Raw genomic sequence first — 12,067 nt, 5'->3', positions numbered from 1 at the left:
GAAAGAATGAATGGGGCCTTGTATCGTGAGATTTTGAGCCAAAACCTCCTTCCATCAGTGAGAGCTTTGAATGGTTGACCAAATACTTATTTTCCACCATAATTTACAAATAAATTCCTACAATGTGAATTGCTGGATTTTTTTTTTCACATTCTGTCTCACAGTTGAAGTGTACCTATGATGAAAATTACAGACTTATGTCGTCATTTAAAGTGGGAGAACTTGCACAATCGCTGGCTGACTAAATACTTTTTTGCCCCACTGTATACTAATGTTGTGATTAGAAAATAATTGTCGAAGTAAAAAAAAATAACATCGAATGTTCTTCTGTTTTACTATCCTTCGCATAAGAAGAATCCGTCATAGGATTCTTAAAACACATTCTATTTGTGACAATACCGTTTCTTGTGGTCCATCAGGCCGGCTTAGAGGTGTCTCCCTCCACTCTTTTTGCGGTGGCCAGCGTACTGGAAGGATGCGCCTTCATCAACGGCTCCCCCCAGAACACCTTTGTGCCGGGGGCCGTAGAACTGGCCGTGCAGAAGGGCGTCTTCATCGGAGGGGACGACTTCAAGTCCGGCCAGACGAAGATCAAGTCGGTGTTGGTGGACTTCCTGGTCAGCTCGGGCATCAAGGTGAGGAGGCGGGCGGGCCTAACATGTGAAGCAGTGGGAAGACAGAAGACGAGAAAGGGGTGAATTTATCCACCTGTGCCTTTTTATCAGACACAAAATCCCTTTTAATTCTTATGAATGTGGTGGGAGACAAGAACAAAACTTATTTTTGAGGTTTGGGTCCCACAGCCTGAGCCACCTATATCAGTGGTTCTCAAATGGGGGTACCTGTACCCCTGGGGGTACTTGAAGGTATGCCAAGGGGTACGTGAGATTATTTTTTAAATATTCTAGAAAATAGCAACAATTCAAAAACCCTTTATAAATATATTTATTGAATAATACTTCAACAAAATATGAATGTAAGTTCATACACTGTGAAAAGAAATGCAACAATGCAATATTCAGTGTTGACAGCTAGATTTTTTTGTGGACATGTTCCATAAATATTGATGTTAAAGATTTCTTTTGTTGTGAAGATATGTTTAGAATTAGGGATGCACCGATTAATCGGTAACCGAATATATTCGGCCGAATATGGCAAAAAAAGCCACATTCGGCCTACGGTGGAATGAGTTAAAAACAAGGCCGAATAGTGGCGTGTGACGCAATCAACCACCGTGCAGTGGCGCTGTGACGTTGGGATATGTTGTGTACCTGTATAAGTGTATGAGGTTACAAGCACACACTTATTGAGATTTAGTGGGGCCTCTGTTTACATTATTAGCCTGTTGTGTAGGCTACCTGTATAAGTGTAAGAGGTTACAAGCACACACTTATTTGAGATTTACTTGAGCCTTCTGTTTACATTATTAGCATATCTACTGTGGCTAAGCAGACTTTTGCCAAAAGGACAATAATTCATTTGTTGTGGGTTTATCCACTTTAATGCACTTTATTTTTTTTTTGGAATGCATATTTTGTTTGAAGGCCTAATATAAATGAAAAACGTTGTGCTTTTTTTGAAAAGCAAAGGCTACTGGAATATTAAAAACATGTCAATATCCAATAAAAAAATACTTTATTTGAAAAACACGTCTAAATATTTATTCTGGGCTATTTATGCAATATTTAAAAAAATATGAAAAACTGCATTCATTATTCCGTATTCGGTATTCGGCCTTCAGCCAAGCGTTTAAATTTTTTCGATTTCGGCTTCGGCCACAAATTTTCATTTCGGTGCATCCCTATTTAGAATGAAGTTGATGAATCCAGATGGATCTTTATTACAATCCCCAAAGAGGGCACTTTAAGTTGATGATTACTTCTATGTGTAGAAATATTTATTTATAATTGAATCACTTGTTTATTTTTGAACAAGTTTTTAGTTATTTTTTCTTTTTTTCCAAATAGTTCAAGAAAGACCACTAGAAATGAGCAATATTTTGCACTGTTATACAATTTCATAAATCCGAAACTGATGACATAGTGCTGTATTTTACTACTTTATCTCTTTTTTTTCTCAACCAAAAATGCTTTGCTCTGGTACTTGAATTTAAAAAAATGTTCACAGGGGGTACATCACTGGAAAAAGGTTGAGAACCACTGACCGATATGACCAGAAAAAGTTGCTAAATTTTTTGCAAAAAGATGTCAGAATGCTTGCTAAATATAGCGACAAAGCTGCTAAGTTGGCAACACTGATCCATCCTACGCCGTCTTCCTATTCTCTGGCAGACCAGGTGCTGCGTTAAGAAGCAGAGTCACGATGGAGTTGGAACAACAAGCTGCCTTCACAAATAGTCCCATTATAATGTGTTTATCAATCAATGTTTATTTATATAGCCCTAAATCACAAGTGTCTCAAAGGGCTGCACAAGCCACAACGACATCCTTGGTTCAAAGCCCACATAAGGGCAAGGAAAAACTCGCAACCCACTGGGACGTCGTTTATGACATGTGAGGCGGTCCCAATTCATGTATTTTGACTTGATTTTCAATCGATTTAAAGACGCATGACATGTCTGACTTAAACTTAAACCACCACTGAAATGACCCTCTGTATTTGACCCATCTCCATGTTCACCCCATGGGAGGCGAGGGCAGCAGTGAGCAATTAGAATTAACCACTAATTTCAACCCTCGATGCTGAGTGCCAAGCGGGGAGGTAATGGGTCCCATTTTTTTGTCTTATGACTCGGCTGGGGTTTGAACTCACAACCATACTGATCTCATGGCGGTTAATAATAAATAGGTTAGTGTTTTTCTTACCTACCAGTGTCCTCTGTTTGACTCATTTGACTTGATTTAACCTTTTAATAACATTGTGCACAACAAAATAACACAATTATATACAAACCACAGTAGCAGTGAAGTTGTTCTGTTGTGTAAATGGTCAATAAAAACAAAATACAAATATTTTTAAATCCTTTTCACCCTATATTTATTTGAATAGACTGCAAAGACAAGATACTTAACGTTCAGACTGGAAAACGTTGTTATTTTTAGCAAATATTAGCTCATTTGGAATATGATGCCTGCAACATGTTTCAAAAAAGCTGGAACAAGTGACAATAAAGACTGAGAATGTTGAGGAATGCTCATCAAACACTTATTTGGAACATCCCACAGGGGAACAGGCTAATTGGGAACAGGTGGGTGCCATGATTGGGTAGAAAAGCAGCTTCCATGAAATGCTCAGTCATTCACAAACAAGGATGGGGCGAGGGTCACCACTTTGTCAACAAATGCCTGAGCAAATTGTCCAACAGTTTAAGAACAACATTTCTCAACCAGCTATTGCAAGGAATTTAGGGATTTTACCATCTATGCTCCGTAATATCATCAAAAGGTTCAGAGAATCTGGAGAAATCACTGCACGTAAGCGGCAAGGCTGAAAACCAACATTTAATGCCCGTGACCTCCGATCCCTCAGGCGATACTGCATCAAAAAGCGGCAGCAGTGTGTAAATGATATCACCACATGGGCTCAGGAAAACTTCAGAAAGCCACTGTTAGTAACTGCAGTTTGTCGCTACATCTGTAAGTGAAAGTTAAAACTCTACTATGCAAAGCCAAAGGCATTTATCAACAACACCCAGAAACACTGCCGGCTTCGCTCGGCCGGAGTTCATCCAAGATAGACTGATGCAAAGTGGAAAACTGTTGTGTGGTCTGACGAGTCCACATTTCAAACTGTTCTTGGAAACTGTGGACGTCGTGTCCTCCGGAACAAAGGAGAAAAGAACTATCCGGATTGTTCTCGGCACAAAGTTAAACAGCCAGCATCTGTGATGGTATCGGGGTGTATTAGTGGCCAAGGCATGGGTAATTTACACATCTGTGAAGGCACTATTAATGCTGAATGGTCCATTACAGCTTTTGGAGTAACACATGTTGCCATCCAAGCAACGCTATCATGGACGCCCCTGCTTATTTCAGCAAGACATTGCCAAGCAGCGTGTTACAACAGCGTGACTTCATAGTAAAAGAGTGCGGGTACTGGACTGGCCTGCCTGTAGTCCAGACACCTGTCTCCCGTTGAAAATGTGTGGCGCATTATGAAGCCTAAAATACCACAACGGAGACCCCGGACTGTTGAACAACTTAAGCTATACATCAAACAAGAATACTCAGTTCCCAAATGTTTACTGAGTGTTGTTAAAAGGAAAGGCCATGAAACACACTGGTAAAAATGCCCCTGGGCCAACTTTTTTGCAATGTGTTGCTGCCATTAAATTCCAAGTTAATGATTACCTTATTTCCTTGAATTGCCGCAGGGCATATACTATTTAAACTCGCGTCGCAAAATAATTAGCGCATGCTTAGTATTACCGTCTGGTCAAACTCGTGACATCACGAGTGACACTTCCCCTGTCATCATTTTCAAAATGGAGGAGGCTGATTTCAATACCGGTAATTTGAAATCGCATAAAGGGAAGAAGATTAAGAGCTATTCAGTAGGATTTAAGGTCAAAGCTTACATCACACTCACATTTTTACTGCATCCCTTTGGTAAGTACCGGAGTGAGAAGAGGTTTTAAAATGATGAGTGCATGCTTACTTTTACCGCATGCCTTTGGTAAGTGCAGGAGTGAGACAAGGTTTTAAATTAATGAGCGCCCCGGCGGCAATTCAAGGAATTACGGTATTTGTGAACATGAAATATCTTGTCTTTGCAGCCTATTCAATCGAATATAAGTTGAAAAGGATTTGCAAATCATTTATTCTCTTTTTATTTACCATTTACACAACATGACAACTTCGGCGCTTTTGGCTTTTGTATGATTCCTGCCGTTATCGTTACAGCTCAGTCTTGGTATCAGCCAATACTTAATGTCCTAATATGGTATCGCAGGTGAAAGAGTTGTATTGTCACAAGAGGGAAAATGGCGTCCTTTTCAGACACCCCTCTGCCTCCCCTCCACAGCCCACCTCCATCGTCAGCTACAATCACCTTGGAAACAACGACGGCAAGAACCTGTCCTCCCCGCAGCAGTTCCGCTCTAAAGAGATCACCAAGAGCAACGTGGTGGACGACATGGTGCGCTCCAATCACGTCCTGTACCGAGAAGGCGAGAAGCCCGACCACTGTGTGAGTGAAGCGCGGAGTGGGCAATCACAGTGTGGTCCATGTGTACGAGCACATGTGTGTGTGTGTGTGTGTGTCCATTACAGGTGGTGATTAAGTACGTTCCTTACGTGGGAGACAGCAAGCGAGCCATGGATGAATACACCTCTGAAATCATGATGGGAGGACTCAACACCCTCGTACTGCACAACACCTGCGAGGTCACAACTTCTGTTATTATCATCATCTTTTCGTTCCAATTTCCTGTCTTTTCTATGACTTCCTGTTCCTGCCAACTCTCCCTGTCCTTTCTTCTCCGTGGAGGAGAGGGGGGCGGCATAGAATATGCCTTTTTTTTATTTTTTTTATTTTTTAATAAATGTTTTTATTGAATTTGACAGGTATTACAATGTACAATAGAACAGTCAACACATTTTCCCCCTTTTTTCCCCACCCATTTCCAAGAACAGCAACCCAACCCATACCCTACATGCCCCTAAAGCTGACCAACACGCCGGATTGTAGTCAGTTGGAGGCGTGTCTTAATGAAATTAAACAATGGATGTCCGCTAACTTTTTGCAACTCAACGCCAAAAAAACGGAAATGCTGATTATCGGTCCTGCTAGACACCGAACTCTATTTAATAATACAACTCTAACATTTGACAACCAAACAATTAAACAAGGCGACACGGTAAAGAATCTGGGTATTATCTTCGACCCAACTCTCTCCTTTGAGGCACACATTAAAAGCGTTACTAAAACGGCCTTCTTTCATCTCCGTAATATCGCTAAAATTCGCTCCATTCTGTCCACTAAAGACGCTGAGATCATTATCCATGCGTTTGTTACGTCTCGTCTCGACTACTGTAACGTATTATTTTCGGGTCTCCCCATGTCTAGCATTAAAAGATTACAGTTGGTACAAAATGCGGCTGCTAGACTTTTGACAAGAACAAGAAAGTTTGATCACATTACGCCTGTACTGGCTCACCTGCACTGGCTTCCTGTGCACTTAAGATGTGACTTTAAGGTTTTACTACTTACGTATAAAATACTACACGGTCTAGCTCCAGCCTATCTTGCCGATTGTATTGTACCATATGTCCCGGCAAGAAATCTGCGTTCAAAGGACTCCGGCTTGTTAGTGATTCCCAAAGCCCAAAAAAAGTCTGCGGGCTATAGAGCGTTTTCCGTTCGGGCTCCAGTACTCTGGAATGCCCTCCCGGTAACAGTTCGAGATGCCACCTCAGTAGAAGCATTTAAGTCTCACCTTAAAACTCATTTGTATACTCTAGCCTTTAAATAGACTCCCTTTTTAGACCAGTTGATCTGCCGTTTCTTTTCTTTTTCTTCTATGTCCCACTCTCCCTTGTGGAGGGGGTCCGGTCCGATCCGGTGGCCATGTACTGCTTGCCTGTGCATCGGCTGGGGACATCTCTGCGATGCTGATCCGCCTCCGCTTGGGATGGTTTCCTGCTGGCTCCGCTGTGAACGGGACTCTCGCTGCTGTGTTGGATCCGCTTTGGACTGGACTCTCGCGACTGTGTTGGATCCATTGTGGATTGAACTTTCACAGTATCATGTTAGACCCGCTCGACATCCATTGCTTTCCTCCTCTCCAAGGTTCTCATAGTCATCATTGTCACCGACGTCCCACTGGGTGTGAGTTTTCCTTGCCCTTATGTGGGCCTACCGAGGATGTCGTGGTGGTTTGTGCAGCCCTTTGAGACACTAGTGATTTAGGGCTATATAAGTAAACATTGATTGATTGATTGATACCCCATACACACATAAACCCCCCTGCCCCCCAGGTCCTACATAAGTTAAAAGGCACAGTCACAAATGGAAAATAATTAGTACATCACTTTCTTCTCAACATAGGCAGATAGTAAATATACACCAGGAATAAATATAAAAAAAATAAATAAAAAGAAGCTGGTTTATGAAAGGTGAACTTTTCATGTGTCCTGTAGCGTCTTTAATTTGGCTATGTAGTCAACCATACAGCCCCAAACAGAATAAAACTTCTCAGGTGCCTCCCCTAAGATTGAACTTTGTTTTTTCCAGATCTAAATACATCATAAGGTCTTTAAGCCATAAGGAGGCTTTGGGGCAGAAAGGTGACTTCCACTCCAGCAAAATTCTCCTACGTGCTAATAAGGATGCAAAGGCGATACTATCCTTAAATTTTCTCTTTATTTGGGGATCTGATACCGTCCCAAAAATAGCCATTTCTGCACATGGTGTCAGATTTAAATCCAGTGCCTTTAAACTAAACTTTTGGTTATTACCGGTAGTGATTTTGCCACGTGAATTCTGCCTAGCAACAAGTGGCCGAGCAATTCTGTCCATCTGCGTTGTTGGCGCGCTTGCAAGATGGGTCTTAACGCACGTTTGTACTCCTAATATTGCTACTTTACTAAACCCAACATCCATCCATCTATCCATTTCCCACCGCTTGTCACTTTTGGGGTTGCGGGGGGAGCCTATCTCAGCTGCATTTGGGCGGAAGGCGGGTACACCCTGGACAAGTCGCCTACTCATTGTAACCTAATTGTCATGAAATTATTACTATATATTAGGGGTGTAAGGGTACACAAAAATTTTTGGTTTGGTACGTACCTCGGTTTAGAGGTCACGGTTCGGTTCATTTTCGGTACAGTAAGAAAACAACAAAATATAAATTTTTGGGTTATTTATTTACCAAATTTGTAAACAAAGGCTTTATCCTTTTAACATTGGGAACACTATAATAATTCTGCCCACGTTAATCAACATTAAACTGCCTCAACTTGTTGCTTGGATTAAATAAAATGACAAAACTTTTCTTCTACATATAAAAAGTGCAACATTAAACCCTTTAAAGTCAACTCCATCCATCCATCCATCTTCTTCCGCTTATCCGAGGTCGGGTCGCAGGGGCAACAGCCTAAGCAGGGAAACCCAGACTTCCCTCTCCCCAGCCACTTCGTCTAGCTCTTCCCGGGGGATCCCGAGGCGTTCCCAGGCCAGCCAGGAGACATAGTCTTCCCAACGTGTCCTGGGTCTTCCCCGTGGCCTCCTACCGGTTGGACGTGCCTTAAACACCTCCCTAGGGAGGCGTTCGGGTGGCATCCTGACCAGATGCCCGAACCACCTCATCTGGCTCCTCTCGATGTGGAGGAGCAGCGGCTTTACTTTGAGTTCCTCCCGGATGGCAGAGCTTCTCACCCTATTTCTAAGGGAGAGACCCGCCACCCGGCGGAGGAAACTCATTTCGGCCGCTTGTACCCGTGATCTTATCCTTTCGGTCATGACCCAAAGCTCATGACCATAGGTGAGGATGGGAACGTAGATCGACCGGTAAATTGAGAGCTTTGCCTTCCGGCTCAGCTCCTTCTTCACCACAACGGATCGGTACAACGTCCGCATTACTGAAGACGCCGCACCGATCCGCCTGTCGATCTCACGATCCACTCTTCCCTCACTCGTGAACAAGACTCTTAGGTACTTGAACTCCTCCACTTGGGGCAGGGTCTCCTCCCCAACCCGGAGATGGCACTCCACCCTTAACCGGGCGAGAACCATGGACTCGGACTTGGAGGTGTTGATTCTCATTCCGGTCGCTTCACACTCGGCTGCAAACCGATCCAGTGAGAGCTGAAGATCCCGGTCAGATGAAGCCATCAGGACCACATCATCTGCAAAAAGCAGAGACCTAATCCTGCGGTCACCAAACCGGAACCCCTCAACGCCTTGACTGCGCCTAGAAATTCTGTCCATAAAAGTTATGAACAGAATCGGTGACAAAGGACAGCCTTGGCGGAGTCCAACCCTCACTGGAAACGTGTTCGACTTAGTGCCGGCAATGCGGACCAAGCTCTGGCACTGATCATACAGGGAGCGGACCGCCACAATAAGACAGTCCGATACCCCGTACTCTCTGAGCATTCTCCACAGGACTTCCCGAGGGACACGGTCGAATGCCTTCTCCAAGTCCACAAAGCACATGTAGACTGGTTGGGCAAACTCCCATGCACCCCCAAGAACCCCGCCGAGAGTACAGAGCTGGTCCACAGCCCTGTACTCTCGGAGTCAAGTCAACTCATCATGCTTAATTTATTTACAGCATTTGGGAAGCCTGTAGTTGATTTTCATTATGTAAATGTTATATTTGTATCAACATGTGATAGCAGGGACCCTGCCATTCAAAACTAGGCTGCAACATTACTAATGATTAATGTAAAATAGCACAATTGCAATAGGAGAAACTATTCATCCCTGAACACCATGGAGTTCATGTAGGCTCAATGATGCAGTTACATTATTATACCACCAGCATACGCACACGCACACTCACACCCACAATGAGCTAACACACACAACGCAAAATGAGCTAACGTTGCGCTAAAAGTTAATTAGCCTTCACCTTAAGCCAGGATTGCGAGCGAGCTGAGCTGCTGTTTGTTTGTAGAACGTCATCTAGGACGTCGACTGGGAGGTGTTTATTATAATTTGGGGAGAGTCCGCTGCTCACCTGCTAAACACCTATGTGCTCGAAATGGGGCGCTGACTACACGCGCTCTGAATACGGTTGTGTGGGTGGGACAATGCTGGGTGCTGTGTAGGAGACAGAGGCAGAATGGAGCGGAGCAGCTTGTTAAGACTTTAGCTTAGGCGGCTACTTCATGTGTTCGTGTGGAAACTTGTTCGGTACACCTCTGCACAGAACCGAAACCCCCCTACCAAAACAGTTCTATACAAATACAGGTACCGTTACACCCCTACTATATTACTTTTTTGCTACAAGCATCCAAATGTATATATTTGTTTATATATTATTTGTTTTCATTTATTTCTCATAACTTTAACTGCCTTTCTTGTAAATTGATCACTTTTTTTTTATTATTATACACATTTATTGTCATAATTATGCAATTATTTTTTTTTAAATATTAACGTATTTTGGTAAAATTGATACTTAGCGCCTTGCATGGCAGCTCCCTCCATCAGTGTGTGAATGTGGAAGTAGTGTCAAAGGACTTTGAGTACCTTGAAGGTAGAAAAGCGCTATACAAGTACAACCCAACTTAATTTTTGTGAAAATATGATGTATAACAGTGGTCCCCAACCACCGGGCCGCGGCCCTGTACCGCTTGATTGGCAGAATAATTTTTTAGTAATTTTTTTATTTTTATTAAATCAACATAAAAAATACAAGATAAACTTACAATTAGTGCACCAACCCAAAAAACTTCCCTTTTTCATGACAAAAAAAAAAAAGAAAAGAAAAGAACCCCCCTCCGCCGGGCCGCGGGACAAATTATCAAGCGTTGACCGGTCCGCAGCTACAAAAAGTTTGGGGACCATTGATTGATTGAAACTTTTATTAGTAGATTGCACAGTTCAGTACATCTTGCATACAATTGACCACTAAATGGTAACACCCGGATAAGTTTTTCAACTTGTTTAAGTCGGGGTCCACGTTAATCAATTCATGGTAACTGTGAATTATATTTATATAGCGCTTTTTCTCTAGTGACTCAAAGCGCTTTACATAGTGAAACCCAATATCTAAGTTACATTCAAACCAGTGTGGGTGGCACTGGGAGCAGGTGGGTAAAGTGACTAGGATGGCGGAAGCGGGAATCGAACCTGCAACCCTCAAATTGCTGGCACGGCTGCTCTACCAACCGAGCTAAAATGTGTTATACTGATGTATAACACATTTTTTAATAGAATGAACTCGTATTTGTCTTCCATGCCAGACTTTTACCAAATATTGTCACATTATGGATTCTAACCCCATGCTCTACCATTCCCATCCCCCCCACAGGACTCTCTTCTCGCCAGTCCGATCATACTGGACCTGGTCATCCTGACCGAGCTTTGCCAGCGTATAACCATCCGACCCGAGGGAGACGATGACTTCCAGTCCTTCCACAGCGTCCTGGCGCTTCTCTCCTTCCTCTGCAAGGCCCCACTTGTCCCGGCCGGGACTCCAGTCATCAACGCCTTCTTCCGGCAGAGATCGTCTATAGAAAACATCATGAGGTACACGTAAAGAGCAAGTCCTTTTCTTCTCCTATGATGCAAAAGTTAAACTGGAAGCTTTCTTTCCAGAGCGTGCCTTGGTCTCCCACCTCAGAGTCACATGCTGCTGGAGGAAAAGCTGCAGAGGCACTTCTTGTCCCCGCACTGCGTCAACGGCAACGTTGCCTCTTTGAAAAAGAAGGCCCCGCTTTTTACTAACGGTAACAAAAAAGAGGCTACCAACGGCATCTATGCCAATGGAAACAGCGCCGAGTACCTAAAATAAATAATGTAACAAGACGGTGAACCTTACAAATAACAACCATGACCAGACTGATCTCCTTTGCAGACAGTTAATTCCCAAATGTTAGGTTTTAATCCATCTAACCCACAAACTTTAATAAAAGTCCTCATTGAAGCAAATATTTGAGTTGGTTTTGTCTTGTTTTACGTCCAAAGACAAAACTTAAGTACGATCTCAACACTCTCCTGTCACTTCATTAGGTACACAGATCCAAATAAATCTAATAGTAGTCGATACCAGAAAGGTATAGGATGATATAGAATAAATATCGTGCGGTACCAAGTTGGAGAAGGTCTTGGAGAAGGCATTCGACCGTGTCCCTCGGGAAGTCCTGTGGGGAGTGCTCAGAGAGTATGGGGTATCGGACTGTCTTATTGTGGCGGTCCGATCCCTGTACGATCAGTGCCAGAGCTTGGTCCGCATTGCCGGCAGTAAGTCGAACACATTTCCAGTGAGGGTTGGACTCCGCCAAGGCTGTCCTTTGTCACCGATTCTGTTCATAACTTTTATGGACAGAATTTCTAGGCGCAGTCAAGGCGTTGAGGGGTTCCGGTTTGGTGACCGCAGGATTAGGTCTCTGCTTTTTGCAGATGATGTGGTCCTGATGGCTTCATCTGACCGGGA

The 12,067-nt window shown here is 43.3% G+C and overlaps 1 protein-coding gene across 1 annotated transcript in view; it reads left to right on the top strand.

Annotated features, from left to right (window-relative positions):
• The window catches only part of LOC133550106 (inositol-3-phosphate synthase 1-A-like), a 34,241-nt gene extending 22,679 nt beyond the window's left edge, over positions 1–11,562 (top strand). Inside the window, 5 exon segments of the mRNA XM_061896178.1 lie at positions 420–635; positions 4,984–5,148; positions 5,232–5,345; positions 10,943–11,160; positions 11,230–11,562. Coding sequence (XP_061752162.1) covers positions 420–635; positions 4,984–5,148; positions 5,232–5,345; positions 10,943–11,160; positions 11,230–11,425 — 909 coding nt within the window. The 3' untranslated portion in view covers positions 11,426–11,562.
• The last annotated feature ends 505 nt before the right edge of the window (positions 11,563–12,067 follow it).

Source organism: Nerophis ophidion, linkage group LG03 (assembly GCF_033978795.1).
Source record: "Nerophis ophidion isolate RoL-2023_Sa linkage group LG03, RoL_Noph_v1.0, whole genome shotgun sequence".
NCBI lineage: Eukaryota > Metazoa > Chordata > Actinopteri > Syngnathiformes > Syngnathidae > Nerophis > Nerophis ophidion.
This window is presented reverse-complemented; position numbering and strand designations above follow the sequence as displayed.